General features: G+C 39.0%; 1 protein-coding gene across 1 annotated transcript; it reads right to left on the bottom strand.

Moving 5' to 3' along the window:
• Positions 1-304: 304 nt before the first annotated feature.
• LOC127418655 (nuclear factor erythroid 2-related factor 2-like) lies at positions 305-11,419 on the bottom strand. The gene is made up of 4 exons (XM_051659323.1): positions 11,214-11,419; positions 5,692-5,770; positions 5,209-5,346; positions 305-2,690 (listed from the first exon to the last, which is right to left on the bottom strand). The coding sequence occupies exons 2-4, from the start codon at positions 5,737-5,739 to the stop codon at positions 1,470-1,472; spliced, it is 1,407 nt and encodes a 468-aa protein (XP_051515283.1). The 5' UTR covers positions 5,740-5,770; positions 11,214-11,419; the 3' UTR covers positions 305-1,469.
• Positions 11,420-16,615: the final 5,196 nt, after the last annotated feature.

Consider the following 16,615-nt stretch of genomic DNA (forward strand, 5'->3'; position numbering starts at 1 on the left):
TTCATTTAAAAAAAGGGTATGAGCAGCTCAAGCCCAATCAAGTTAATCGTAAACTCAAGGCATGGTTAATTGCACTGGATCAAAAAGGTTAGGCTGTCCATTGCAAATGCCTAGAGTAGTGTACATGTGGCTATATAGCAGTCTAGCCTTGGGAGCAAGCTGAGAAAGGAGTAAGATCATCGATGCCCTGTGAAGAAGCAGAAAACAGGGAGTGCAGGGCGACACTCAAAGACTAGCAGGCAGCAACTACCAAAAGGCTTTAATAACTCCTGTAGGTAAGAACAGACTTCTCAACTACCGCTGGTAATTATAAAACATGATTTTTATTAAGAGGCTGTACAGTTAATGTAGTCTTCCCATTCAGTGTTGTGTACTTTACAGGAAAGTAATAGCATATTGCAGTCAGCATAGTTATTTGGGGTGCAAGTGTGTGTGTGTGGGTTTCCTTTTATTTTTTTTAAATATAAATGCATGCCCTCTTGATTTACATGCCATGATCTGCTTGTTGACTAACTTCTGTTTTTGTTTTTAGGATCTGATGAGTGAATCATGTTTGAAATGGAAAGGCATTGTCTGTCTGAACTGGTGAAGGGGGGGGGAAAAAGGTATAATTTCTCTTCTAATATCAATCTATTCATCTGGAAAAGGCATCCACTTTGTTTTTCTCTCTCTTTAGGACCAAGATGCGTCAGATTTATTTATTTTTATAACTTTTTTTTTTACCCCTTTTTTACAATAAATATTTTAATGCTACACTTGTGGTGTTGTCTTTCCCCAATATCATTTACTGAAATCTTGACACAGGTGAAAATGTGTGTTTCTGTAATACTGATTTGTTACTGGACAATCATGTTACTGGATAAACATGGTGATTTAGAGAAATGCTTGCAGGTGATCTATATCAGTTACAGGCACATTTGGTTGTTCACTTGAGTGTTTAGGAAAGTAAGTTGATCCTAATAACTTTCATGGATCTGGTGATCTTGCAACATGTCCAGGTCACTTCACTTAAATATTACTGCAAAAATACTGTAGTATAACCAAGTTTGCATACAGGCATTATGGCGCTTCCTCTGCTTTAAGAGGAATGAATTGGGCACATAGTTAAAATCTTAATGGTCTTATTAGCTTAATATTAACTAAATTTATTCTGTAAGTGTCATTGGTAACTTCACAAGGTTATGTTAAGTTAATCCATTAGGCAACATGAGCTGAGTCTTGGCTTTATTGTTTTAATAAAACTGTTTAATCATGCTGTAATGCAAAATGTTTATATATAGAAATGTGCCTTTTTAACCATGTTTAATAAATGCTGTGAAAATTGTTCACTGATAGGACACAGTTCATGTTAACTATTGCATTAATGTTAACAAATTCAATTTTGTAAAGTGTTACCAATTTTGGGATGAGAGATGGCCCAGACATGTTCTAGACTGGTTTTGCGAGATTCATCAGGACATCAAGTTCATTCACTCTACAGTGCTGTTACGTGGCACCAAGTAAATGTTGCCATCGTTAGTCTGTTCTAGCGAATATTCGTCAAGCGAGTAAGGATGTCCCTCCTCGTCCCGTAGCTGTGAAAACACTTGGGTGTAGAGGTCTGCAAGGTGACATTTGATAATGGCTAGGTTTTGCTGAAATTCCAGTTTTTCTCTGATTAGATGCTCTCTTTGGGCTTGAAGCTGTCCTAACTCGTTCTCTAAATGCACAATATTTTCCAACTTTCGTTTGCGACAGTTCTGTGCTGCAACTTTGTTCTTCCCTCTGCGGCGAATGTCCTTCACAAGTGCTGTCTGGGCATCACTCAGAGTGAATTGGGTCAAGAGCTCATTGTAATCATCCACTGGCAGATTCACTATCTTGTCTAGCGAGAATGGGATTTTTAAAGCAAGGGCTCGCCGTTCATCTCTGCTCAGAGGTGCAGAAACACTATGTTTTGGCTTTGAGTAGGGATACTGATATGAACCTACTCTTGATAAACCCGAGCCATTTAATTGAAGGTCATGCAGGGCTGTGGGTAAAACCGGTTGCTGGTGAGCTTGAGTCTGCTGATTGACAGATTGAAAATTTGCAACTGTGGAAAAAGAAGCTCCAGGGTAAGAGCTGTAGGACTGCTGGTAGTCACTAGACCCAAGCAGACTTGGCCTCATGCGGCATTGTTCTCCCATACTTTCAATTTCACTTTCAGCATACCTGGTTGTTCCATCTGTAGACAAATATGTTGGTACTCCATGCACTGCATTCTCTGGGGAGACAAGTGGTGGGCTTGAACCAAGTGACAAACCAGAATCAGACTCTAGATCATCAGTAGAAGCTTGTTTGGTTTGTCCTAAACCATGAAGGTTGAGAGTGTCATCTTTCCCAACCCCATGATTGCGTGTAGACATGTTTATGTGCTCCGAAAGACTCATGAGAGGTGGATGGAGAGCTTGTGTATTTGTGAGGATTCTGGGTGAAGCGTGGCCACCTGGGAGTCCATAGTGCATATCCATGTGTGGATTCAAGCGCTGGTAGGGTGGCATCATTTCAGGGTATGAGTTCTCATAAGCCACTGCAGGATGGCCATCACAAGCTCTGGCAATGGATTCCACCTGAGGCTGACTCATTCCAAATCCTCCTTGAGAAACCATGGGCTCAGTGGAGTGGTATGGAATAGCTTCAAATGGGTTCTCATTGGGTACTTCAAACTCCTGTGACAAAAAGTTTCATTAGCTAAAACTTACAACTCTACAAATAACATAACTAACCATGGAGGCACCTGGAATTAAGCTCTATTAAAATAAAGAACCCTGGTAACCTTGTAAAAGGAAGACTTCATTTGAGGAACATTTTATGTTGTGGATCAGCAAAGGAGGGTTCTTTTAAATGAGCCACTGACCAGCTAAACAAAGTCTAACCCCCTTGCCCTTAACCCTGACTTTTATCAAAAAATCACTGACCACATTTGCATGCACATAAAGGGATGGTCCACCCAAACATGAAAATTCTAATGATTTACTCAACCTCCTGGCATCCCAGATGGGTATGACTTTCTTCTGCAGAACACAAATTAAGATTTAAAAAAATATATTTCAGTTCTGTAGGTCCTCACAATGGAAATAAATGGGTGCCAAAATTTAGAAGCTCCAAAATCCACATAAAGGGAGCATAGAGTAATCCATATGACTCAGTGATTAAATCCATTTGTTCAGACATGATATGTGTGGGTGAGAAATGGATCAATATTTAAGTCATTTTTATCAAATGTTCCTCTCTGCCCAATAGGGGGCGATATGCATTAAGACTGTGAATCACCAAAAACAGTAGAAGAATAGGAAAGTGAAACTGAAGTGGAGATTGACTGAGCAGGGAGGACAATTTATAGTAAAAAAAAAAGACTTAAATTTTGATCTGTTTCTTACCCACACCTATCAAATCGCTACAGAAGACATTGATTTTACCACTGTAGTCATATAGACTACATTTATGTTGTCCTTATGTGGATTTTGGAGCGTGAAAATTTTGGCACCCACTCTCTTGCATTGTATGAACCTACAGAGCTGAGAAATTCTTCTAAAAATCTTTGTGTTCAGCAGATGAAAGTCATACACATCTGGGGTGGTATGAGGATAAATGATGAGAGAATTTTCATTTTTGGGTGAAATATCTCTAAGAAAACAGTTTTTTCAGAAAGCGGCATTCTGAAACATCACGTAAACAAGAATGTCATTTTCCTTGATCAGATGGCATCATGGCGAAATCATTCACGACTGTTAATTTAACCTTGATATTCATTGTAAATGTTGCCTAATGTTGCGGGTAAGGGGCTGTCTAAAAAGTCGACACATTGTGCTAAAACGTCCTATACTGTTGAGGGTGTGATAATGGACTGTCTGAAAAGTCCACACAATGGAGGAATCCCTGAGTTTGGTTTAAGAAGGAAACGGCACTATTGCAGTGCACTTTCGCTGCAGAAGTGATGGAAAGTTAATGAAACTAACACAGCAACACCTCTGGAATATTTGGAAATAAAGTGAAGCAACAGAGAAAAAAAATGACTACGTTTTCCTTGGATTCCATGTTTGTTATTTACACAAGCATTGCAGGGAAATTACGTTGCTGCTTACTGATTGAGCTGCATGTATATGTGGTTAAAGAGAAAGAAGTGAAAACAGTGCATGTAAACGTGTATGCCAATTTCAAGTCTTAAGCAGGTTTCTCTCAAAAAACTAGTTTTTGATGTCCATGTAAACGAGCTCACTGTTTTGTTTCACAGAAGAAAGAAAAACATCTGGGTTTTGAATGAGGGTTCTTACCATATTTCCAAAGCTTAACCCCTAACCCAAACCTAACTATATGCCAAACCCTAAACCACGATTTTAATAAGAAAATAACTTTCGTTTTTCACAGAAGAAAGAAAACAGGGTTTGGAGTGAGACGAGGGATGCTTATTACAGGTTACAAACATACATCAGTCATTTGTATTGCATAAATAAATATGGAATGAGTAACCAAATTTGTTCACAGACAATTCTTTTCCTAAAAAATTTGTTGGTAGGAGGCTAGCTAAAATCTGATGCCTGTATTTTATCGATTTGAAATGTTAATGGGAATAAAAGTACCTTTTTTTTTTTTTTTTTTTTCCAAAGTTGTACAATAACTTACACTTTGCTATGTCATATGAATTATTACGAGTTGACATGAGACTAGTAAATTGAAGACTTGATCACAGTACATTTGATTTATGCTGTGGACCAGCAAAGGAGGGTTCTATTCATGAGCCAGCTGCTGACTGTAGGGCCAGCCCACCTGGGTGAATGTGCTGCCCGTAGCCTATGCAGGTCTTACTTAGGAATGCTCAGGTTTCATGTCAAAACAAATGGTCATTATGCTATGCAGGGGGCTGTCGGCAATATACAGCACTCACCCTTTTTCTCTGTCTGCCTTATCCTTGCATCTCTCCATTGGCCCATTGTTGCAAATCTTTACACAATAGGATTCAGATTTAGAGATGTTATAAGGATGGCTTTTCTTTTAAGACAGCTTTCCCTTACCCTTAAAAGTATTGACTGTGGCTTACGATGAAATGATGTTGGATTTTTTCGCATATTCTACATAGAGATAAATAATACTACCCTGTCTGAGATGATGTCTCCAGTTGTGACATTCATGACTGAAAAAGAGAGGTTAGGTTAGAAAGTAAATGATTAGGTGTTCCAGTTTACAGACCTGAAGTTCTGTGATGGCCATCAGTTCCTGCCAGGCCAAGTCCATCTCCAAATGCTGGGGGGAACGATGTGCCCAGAATCCAGTGACATTGGTGGACATTGACACCTCCCCATGCAGTCTTCTAGGCTTTGCCAGTCCCTTGAAATCAAATATAGTTATTGGCAAGCTTGAATGAGATTAATCAAATGGGTTGTTATATTTGACCCTTATTCTATTTGATGGTCCTCTGTTTATAACATTATTTTTTATTTGTGCAAACATTAATTCAACATGGTGGACAAAAGTAAAATTAACGTAAGAATAAGATATTTTTTCCCTTTTTGATTTAATAATTCATGCATGCATGGCTATGCATGGTTAATAAAGCCGGGGTTAATCTGAGGTTAATCTGCTTTTTTTTTTCTCTTTCAATATGTGCAGAATACAAAAAAATCTCCATAAATATATTAGCTAACGAGTGAATGTGATTTATCATATGCTTACCTCACAACTGATGTTTAGGGGAAGTACACCGCTGACTGCCGAACACATTCAGGACAGACCCCTGATGCAGTTAACCAGTCTAAAATAATAATGCAATTATTTTGCAATCAACTTGTCACACTTGTACATACTGTATTTATATTATAATGTGTGTGTGTGTGTATATATATATATATATATATATATATATATATATATATATATACATCGATCAGCCACAACATTAAAATCTTAATATCGTGTAGGTCCCCCTTGTGCCACCAAAACAGCTCTGATCCGTCGAGGCATGGACTCCACAAGGCCTCTGAAGGTGTCCTGTGGTATCTGGCACCAAGACGTTAGCAGCAGATCCTTTAAGTCCTGTAAGTTGTGAGGTGGGTCCTCCATGGATTGGACTTGTTGGTCCAGCACATCCCATAAATGATCAATTGTATTGAGATCTGGGGAATTTGGAGGCCAAGTCAACACCTTGAACTCTTTGTCATGTTCCTCAAACCATTCCTGAACAATTTTTGCAGTGTGGCAGGGCACATTACCTGTGTATGTGTATGTGGTCTGCAACAATCTTCAGGTAGGTGGTACGTGTCAAAGTAACATCCACATGAATGCCAAGGTTTCCCAGCAGAACATTTCCCTGAGCATCACACTGCCTCCACCGGCCTGCCTTCTTCCCATAGTGCATCCTGCTGCCATCTCTTCCCCAGGTAAATGACACACATGCACCCAGCTGTCCACATGATCTAAACGAAAACGTGATTCATCAGACCAAGCCACCTTATTCCATTGCTCCATGGTCCAGTTCTGACGCTCATGTACACTTTGTAGGTGCTTTCGGCAGTGGACAGGGGTCAGCATGGGCACTCTTACCGGTCTGCGGCTACGCAGCCCCATACGCAGCAAGCTTCGATGCACTGTGTGTTCTGACACCTTTCTATCATGGCCAGCATTAAGTTTTTCAGCAATTTGTGCTACAGTAGCTCTTCTGTGTGATCGAATCAGATGGGCTAGCCTTCGCTCCCCACGCACATCAATGAGCCTTGGGCACCCATGACCCTGTCGCCGGTTCACCGATTGTCCTTCCTTGGACAACCACTGCATACCGGGAACACCCTACAAGGCCTGCCGTTTTGGAGATGCTTTGACCCAGTCGTCTAGCCATCACAATTTGGCCCTTGTCAAGTCCCTCAGATCCATACGCTTGCCCATTTTTCCTGCTTCCAACACATGAAATTCAAGAACTGACTGTTCAGTTGCTGCCTAATATTTCCCACCCCTTGACAGGTGCCACTGTAGCGAGATAATAAATGTTATTCACTTCACCTGTCAGTGGTTTTATTGAGGTGACTGATCAGTGTGTATATATATATATATACAGTACATAGTTCATTTAAAAACAACAAATTCTGGCCAAAGGGCAGAACAACAATCCCAGAACAATAACTTAACACTAGATTTACCACAAAGCAATATGTTTCAGTGTACAGACACAAACAGCGCCAGCGCACAGAACAGGTTACACATGTCAAATGTTACTGCATGCCAACAAAAAACTTTGCACCCACTTGGATATGCCCAGAAAAACAACAGAATCAGAATGAGTTTTACTGCCAAATGTTCTCACGTACACAATTAATTTTTGGGGGGTGATAGGAGAACCAAGTGCACACAGAACATAACAGTGAGACACAGAATATAAAACAAGGAGTATAAATAGACATATACATAATAGGGCATATAACATAGAATGGCATATGCACATGTACAAGTGGTAATGTATGTGCAAGGTAGGGGTGTACAGTTATTGAATTAAATCTGAGTGAATTTACACTACCGGTCAAAAGTTTTGAAACACTTGACTGAAATGTTTCTCATGATCTCAAAAAATCTTTTGATATTAAGGCGTATGCTCAAATGTTTGAAATTAGTTTCAAATTTCAAAAAGTTAAAATGTAATAAAAAAAATTTTTTTGGAAATTTATGACTTGGACCAAATAATAAAGAAAAGCAGCCAATAAGTGCCCAACATAGATGGGAACTCCTTCAATACTGTTTAAAAAAAACATTCCAGGGTGATACCTCAAGAAGTTTGTTGAGAAAATGTCAAGAGTACATGTCTGAAAATTCTAGGCAACGGGTGACTACTTTGAAGATGATAAAGTATAACACAGTTTTGATTTATTTTGGATTTTGTTTAGTCATAACATAATTCCCATAGTTCCATTTATGTTATTCCATAGTTTTGATGACTTTACTATTATTCTAAAATGTGAAGAAAAAAAATTATAATAAAGAATGAGTGTTTCAAAAATTTTGACCGGTAGTGTACATATGTACATGAGATATTTATTTACATTATTGCACTATTGGGGAGTCCTGAGGCAGTTTAATTATTCATGTGGAAAATGGCCTGAGGGTAGAAACTGTTCTTGTGCCTGGATGTCCTGGTGCTCAGTGCTCTGTAGCGCTGGCCAGAGGGCAACAGTTCAAAGAGAGAGTGGGCAGGGTGTGTGGGGTCCAGAGTGATTCTACCTGCACGTTTCCTCACTCTGGAGACATACAGGTCTTGGAGGGTGGGCAGGGGGGCACCAATAATCCTCTCAGCAGTCCTGACTGTCCATTATATTTTCCTTCTGAACCAAACCAGACAGTTATAGATGTACACAGGACAGACTCAATGATGGCCGAGTAGAACTGTGTCAGCAGCTCCTGTGGCACGTTGAACTTCCTCAGCTGGTGAAGGAAATACAACCTCTGCTGAGCCTTCTTAACAATGGAGTCTGTGTGGGTGTCCCACTTCAGGTCCATTTCAGAGATGGTAGAGCCCAGGAACCTGAATGACACCACTGCTGCCACAGTGCTGTTCAGGATGGTGGTGATGGTGGGGGGGTTTTCTCCTGAGGTCCACTATCATCACCACTGTTTTGAGCATGTTCAGCTCAAGGTTGTTGTGACCGCACCAGACAGCCAGCTTATCAACCTCCCGTCTGTATGCAGACTCATCACTATCGCGGATGAGGCCGATGACCATGGTGTCGTCTGCAAACTTCAAGAGCTTGACAGTGGGGTCTTTTGCAGTGCACTCAATCGTGTACAGGGAGAAGAGCAGTGGAGTGAGAACGCATCCCTGAGGAGCACCAGTGCTAATAAAGAGGGTCCCGGATGTGAGTTTCCCCAGTCTCACTAGCTACTGCCTATCTGTCAGAAAGCTGGTGATCCATCGACAGAATGGGGTGGGCACGGAGAACTGGGTCAGTTTGGTTGAGAGAAGATCAGGCATGATGGTATTGAAGGCTGAACTGAAGTCCACAAATAGGATCCTTGCATAAGTCCCATGTCTGTCAAGATGTTGCAGGATATAATGCAGTCCCATATTGACAGCATCATCCACAGACCTGTTTGCTCTGTAAGCAAACTGAAGGGGATCCAGCAGGGGTCCAGTGATGTCCTTCAGGTAGGCCAAAACCAGTCTCTTAAACGACTTCATGACCACAGATGTGAGATTGACAGCTCTGTAGTCATTAAGTCCTGTGATTTTTTATTTTATTTATTTTTTGGTGATCGGAATGATGGTGGAGTGTTTGAAGCAGCAGGGAACTTCACACTGCTCCAGTGATCTATTGAAAATCTGTGTGAAGATTTTGGGCCAGTTGGTCAGAGCAGACATTCAGACAGGCAGGTGAAACACTGTCTGGGCCTAAAGCTTTCCTATTCTTTTGTTTCCGAAAGACCAGCACACGTCTTGGAACTGGATTTAACTGACAATAATTTACACAACCTTTAACTAATGACAATGTCACTCTGAAACAATTTCAAAATATAGAAATTTAACCATAAGAAAATAACTTTGTTTGAATTTGCTTCTAATTTTTCTTCTCATGTACTCCAAATGTCATGGTGTGACACTGGACATCAAGTTTCATCGGGCTGGATTTGACCTATCAGCTGGGTTTTCGAACAGTAATGTCAACCCTTGATAAGGCAATCTTTTGGAAGCCAGCCTTTTCTCCAGTAAACGAAGGCAGGGGCTTAACCACAGACATCAGAATGTCAGGAAGACTCTCTTAGTAGGTTACACTCCTTCATGTTAATGATAAATAGGCTAATGATACTTCATATACATGAACAGCCATTCTGGCTACTGCTGTCTGTTATCCTCCTTAGTTTTTAAGACACCTATAAGATTATCTAGGACAAATTAAAGGTGCTGATATGTTTTGTTTAGCTGTGGATGCTCTTCTCACAACCTGATTTCTTGAAAACCTTCTGTGTTCTGCAGTCATCAATACATTTGATGTATTTCAAATTGAGCACATAATTGCAGCAAGAATAACTACACAACCTTAACAATATTACATTTTGTGATCAAATGTCACTATTCAGCTACTATTTAGCAGTAGGTTTTGACTGTGCCTATGAGAGAAAATACTGTTAAATGTCAAATTAAAATGAAAAATTTAATAAAAGAATGAGAGTATAGTTTAATTGTTCTTTACATTCGTAAGTAGAAATAGCTGGCTTCCACTCAATTTTAATAGCAGTTTATCTCTAGCTAATTGAAAACAACAACAAAAAAAAATATATATATATATATATATATACTCCCTGATTGAAATGTCAGGTATGAGTTTGACTGGGACATTGCAGCAATAATGCATTGTAACATCTAATTGTTTGGTGTTTAATGTGTGATGAGGTATTTAAGAAAACCTCTTTCCTCTTGTCATATTCAATGTAACTAAAAGACACATATCCTGCCTTTACCATGATGTCTAGCTTCTGTCCTTTGACTGGTTTCTGAAATTCTGAGGAGACCAGCCTCCAAAAATGTCAACATCAGCTGTGGTAATAACCACAAATTACCCAAAATTGTTGAAAGAAATGTGAAAAATAAAAATGTGCTCTTTATTTTGCTTTTATTTACAATTTTTTATTTTTCAACCAATACCAAAAATTGCTCTGTAATATTTGTTATTATGAATACAGCAACTGTGGTTGTTACCATCTAATAAAAAATAAATATAACCTAAGATATATACCACAAGAATATTACTTTATTACTTAATAAAGTTATATTACTTAGAATATTACTTTTAAAAAAAATGCAATAGAAGTTTAAACCAAGCAATAACCATTCTCAAAATAAAATGTTTTCATGAATAAGTTTTCTTCAAATTAATTTTTTACCTACTCACTACAAATGATCACCTCTAACATTTATCAATCACAATATGAAATGATAATAATGCAAAATAATACAAATATAAAACTTCAGCAAAATTTCAAAAACTTAAGGACTAAAATGTTTATGAAGCAATAAAATGTTAACACACAGTGTGTTTTTATGACAAAACAATTACTAGAAAACCTAAAAGTGTCATGTAGAATCTTGAAAGTTTGGAAGTGAATTGACTTTTCACAATGTTAAATTGAGTTCACATCATTGTCTCTAATAATGTCAACAACTGTCAGATTTGCTTAAAGAAACTTCACACAAACAAAGAAGGTGAAATGACAAACTGTACCTTATTAGCATTTCCTTGAACCCCTGCGCTCAGATGAAAAAGCCTTCACAATATCATATTATCCCGGTAGCAGAGACCATTTACCCCTGTGTTGAACTGAAGAGTAAAACAGTTTGGTGCAAGTTTTTAATCAATAGCTCTGAACTACATGTGTGCATGCGCTCAACCTGTCTTTCTCTCTCATTCACCCATTCTCCCACTCACCCGCCCTGCTTTGGCTGTCACTCACATAAATGGGATGGGTCTATGGATGATGTAAGCAGCTTTCCTGTAAAGCACCCACACTTCTTGCCCTCTTAAAAATGCCCTCAACATTTGCACTTTTAATCTGTTTAAATTACATTTTCCACAAAAAAGTCAGACCAAAATTGTTTAACCATGAATATACAGTATAAAGATATGACTTCCCTGACCAAATATAGACCTTGTCATGTCGACCCTTATGACTGTGGATTATGGATAAGTGATTCACATCCAGATCTTTGGTGTGTACGTGTCCTAAAACGTCAGTCACCTCTGTGCTTAAGGCAAACTCTTATCAGATTAACAAAATTGTATTTCCTCGGTGAGAAACATGCATTTCATGGGAGGAAAATTGCTTAGGGTAATCACGTAAAGGAAATCCACTGTGAGGGGATGTGGTTTGAACATAGAAACTATGGGCAGGCGCACCTGGAGTTAAATCTGGAATTGTTGTGCGGGCTGGCGCTGAGGAGGGGCGGTACGAGGGGGTGCTGTTTTCTGACTTGGTTTAGTTAGGATGGAATGTACACCTTCACCAGGTAAGAAAGGACACATTGTTCCTGTATCTGCAGCTCAACCGCAGAGAAAGAGTGAAAGGAGGGGGCAGGGGGACGGGTGTGTGTGGAAAAGAACATGACTTACATTTCAAGTGACCGTCCGAGTCTTGTTCAAGTCCCTTTACAGTCACACAAAGACAATCGACACGATTGTTCGGACACTATGGAATAGTGCATTCTGGTGGCAAGGTGAAAGGATGTGTTTTCCTTGTTCATTTGAAGTGCTTAATTTCTTTGACCAATGCCATTGAAAAGCCTGCGTTATCGGGTTACACTCTCCTTCAATAACTCCAGGGATAGGGACAGCTGTGTTACACTACTTAAGAGCATTCAGGTGTGTGGCAGTTCACAATCATTAGGAGCACACAAAGTGTCTGTTTATGCCAAATACTGCTTGTGTAAAGTGAGTACAATTGCAATGCTAGAGGAGAAATCCTATCAACCAGATTTTTATATTAACAACATACGCCATGTTGCCACTGGTGTGGTTATAAGGAACTAAGAAATATTAAAGGAATATTCCGGATTCAATTCAAGTTAGGGTTAATCGACAACATTTGTGGCATAATGCTGATTACTAAAAAAAAATAAAAAATAATTCCACTCCTTTTCTTAGCAAAAAGATTTAAAAAAGCAACAACTGAGGTTACAGTGAGGCACTTACAAAGGAAGTGAATGGAGCCAATTTTTGGAGAAATGTGAAGCTTATAATTTTACAAAAGATATTACATTAATTATTGTGTTAAAAATTGTGTAGTCTATTATCTGAGCTGTAAAGATGTTTAAATTGTCGTTTTTACAGTCGTATTAGGCTTTACGGCATTATGTCGTCATGGCAACAGAGTTGTAAAATTGTATATAACTTTACACAGAAAAGGTTAGTAAGCGATTTTATCTCATTTATTATTTTGTTAACATCTTGTGGCTATACTTTCGAAACAGTGAGTATTTTGACATTTATGGATCGGCCCCATTCAGTTCCATTGTAAGTGCCTTACTGTAATCCAGAATTTCGCTTTTTTTAAAGAAAAGGAGGGAAAAGTCTAAATAATTTTTTTTGGTAATCAACATTTCGCCACAAACGTTGCCAATTGAGCTTAACTTGTACTGAACCAGGAAAACTCTTTTAATGGAATATTCTGCGTACAAGTCACGACCAAAGTATACTTCGGTTTTCAACGTGCCGGTACATCTCGAGCACAGTGCGTGCAACAAAAGTATCGTCATCAGCACAGCTGTCTGCAGCCTAGTTCTTCTACGCATATAGTCCACGCCTTTGCATGTCAGCAGTTTAGGCGCTGACTGTGCTGAAAGGCTATCACAAAGCAGTTGTACTGCACATGCGTAAAATATTCCTTACATGGTCAAAAGAGTATACTTTGAAAGGCTGAGCACTCAACAGTGTGTGAGATGAACAGCACGTGGAAAAACGAAGTAGGCCTATACCATAGACTTATGCTCTACCTCACAACCAACCTTAAGCCGTGGTAACACAACACTTACTCCCCTACTTACGCATCCAACCGTGGGAGACCGGATAGAAGATATTTTGCATTCCGCTGCATACAAAATTTTGGTGAATTCAGACCTGTGAATTCGTATGACGGGAAGACGTCTGACTAATACAAGATTGAAACATTGCACACCGACCTCTTGGCTCTATAATAATAATACTTGCTGTATGTTATTGTTGCAGGAAAGTGAGAAAACAGTATATTTTAACATTTTAAATATAATATTATTTGCTATTTGTGATTTATTATACATTAAAACCAGAAGCCCTTGCATGTGACATCATGTAGGCCTAGTGTCCATTGCGGTGTCCGAAATAATTTAAAATGCTCAAAGTCTAGTGCCCCTTCGGGTGGTTTTAGCTGATGTACGCTGATCTTAGCGGGTCAAAGCTAGTTACCCAGCCTGACCTGCTGAAAAGTGCTCAAAGCCTTTCTAAAACAAGCCAACAGACCAGGCTGGAAGACCAGCTGAGAGCAGCCACCCAGCTTTGGCTGGTTTTAGCTGGGTTTTTCAGCAGTGTATTGACAGCATTTGTGACGTGCCTTCGATTACCACAGCAAATAATTTAGACTCGTAGCTACCTCATTCCGGTATAAGCAAATAAAAAAGTCTAAAGGGACAACCAACATACATTGTAAGTGCATAACTATCAACACATTTCTTTGTTATTACAAACTCAAGTGTGGGTCGAAATAATTTTTGGTGGTAATCAACAACACGGCAGATGTGCTGTCAACAGAGCTTAAATTATGACTAAAAATGTGTGTTAAGATGACAGGCCCATGACAGTGTTGTGTCAGTGGTTTGCTAAATGCTTGTTCGAGCTCGTCTTTTACTATGTGGTCTTTGTATTCCCTTAAGTTAATACGTTTGTATGTAAATGCACCATAATGATGGACGTAGGTGGCTGACATCGTCCAAAGAGGTGGGCGCCTGCCAAGAATCAGAGACGGGACTTCCCAAGCCTTGATTCCTAGCACCCACCCACCCACCTTACTTAACCACCTTCAAACACACATATGAAAACAGCCTGCTATTACATAGACCACAGTGGTTTGGGATTTGGCGTGTTCCAACCTAAACACCCAATCTGACTTTCTCTCTCCACGCACAGTTCAGGTCATTGAGTATCTATCTCACGGTTTTATATCTCACTGTGTAATCTTTTAGTCCTTTTCTTCCATTTAGTCTTTCCATTTATTGTTTATTTGAACTATTATCTTGTATCTTTGGATCAATCACACTTTTAAGCCACTTTGTTGTCCCATGTTGTTGGTTTGACCTAAACCAGGAATGACCACAAGAAGTCACAGAGCCCAATGACACTATCCTGACCCACCCAACTACTGCTTAACCTTCTGAGGAATTCCATAAGATTTATTTATGAATTCTGTATATTTCTGTTTTTCTTCTACAAAGTTTTTCAGTAACTATAGCAAAAGAAGAAAAAGAAAAAAAAAGGGATCACAATCAAAGAGTAATTAGTCAATTGAAAAAGATGCGGTACAAGTATGAGAACATGTTTAATTGCATGGAAAAATTTCCCGAGCTACTACTATAATGATGAGAGCATTCATGTCTTTGGTTTGTGGTCCATTGGGAAAGTTCATCCTGGCCTGCTGCTGGGAAATGCGGAAAATATGTGTATGAGTTATCAAGTGTAACCTATTTTTATCCAATGCTAAATGTATATATTGCAACAGCTCTGTTAACCCCTAAATGAAATAAACAGCATGTTTATGACTCTCCACTATTTTATTATTTGTGACCCTGACCGTGTTAAGTCTTTTGTACAAAAAATCAGGTTTCCCTGCTTGCACTGAAGTAGGCTACACAAGAAGCTCTTTGGAACATTCTCAAATCATGCTAAATAACATGGATCATCAGGATTTGTGCACACTTGTTAAGTTTAAGTCATAAGTCATTTCAAATTTTCACTCAAACTGCAATGCTGTTAATATCATTTGTAGTGAGCATTTTTGTATCAAAGTAATATTCCAGTTTCAATACAAATGAAGCTCAATTGACAGCATTTGTGTCATAATTTTGCTTACCACAAAAAACATTTTCGGCTCATCTCAGCTTTTCTTTAAAAAAAAAAGAAAAAAGCAAAAATCGAGGTTACAGAGTGAGGCACCTACAATGGAAGTGAATGTGGCCAATCTTTAAAGGGTTTAAAGGCAGAAATGTGAAGATTATGATTTTATAAAAGCACGTACAGTAAATTAATTCTCCTGTTAAAACTTGTGTATTATTTGAGCTGTAAAGTTGTTTTATTCATCGTTTTTACAGTCATTTTACAGTTTGTGGCATTACGTCATCATGGCAACAAAATTAGATCTAATTGGATATAATTTGATACAACTTTACACAGAAAAGGTAAGCAATTTACTCACAATAAAATCAACTCGATAATGTTTATGTCTTATTGCTATACTTTTGAAACAGTGAGTATTTTAATGTTTACAGATTGACCCCATTCACTTCCATTGTAAGTACCTCACTGGAACCAAGAATTTTGCTTTTTTTTTAAAGAAAAGGAAGGACAAGTTGTTATTGTAGTTATTCGGTTGAACCAGTAATATTCCGTTAAAAAGCATGCAAAACAGATGCATTTTCAATAGTTGTCTCAAGACGTTTGGACCCCAATGTACAGTATGTATTGTAGCCTATATGCTTTATTGTGCAACAAAGGAGGCCGGGTGAATTAAAAAGTACAATGAGGGCTTGGGCAGCTCCCCTCTACCCCCCTCTCAAGTCAAAAACCACAGCAGTTAGCATGAGCACCTCAAGCCTTTATCAGCATTCAACAGAGCTTCCGCCACCCAACATCCCCTTTCCCTCTGTCTCCTCTCCCTCTACAGCCACACACACCAACCACAAATGGTATCGCTGCTCTCACCACACCCATGCCCACACAGGGAACCAGAAGGGATACAGAGCCACCTCCAGGGCCAAACACCCTTTACAGGCCAATGGGAGGAATATGTCCAACATTGCCTTTCTGATATGGTGTGAAAAATCCAACTGACCACATTCTCTAGCGTTACCATGTAGATAAAGATGAGCTATTGTGAAAAATATCTG

The sequence above is a fragment of the Myxocyprinus asiaticus genome, chromosome 28 (assembly GCF_019703515.2).
Source record: "Myxocyprinus asiaticus isolate MX2 ecotype Aquarium Trade chromosome 28, UBuf_Myxa_2, whole genome shotgun sequence".
Lineage (NCBI taxonomy): Eukaryota > Metazoa > Chordata > Actinopteri > Cypriniformes > Catostomidae > Myxocyprinus > Myxocyprinus asiaticus.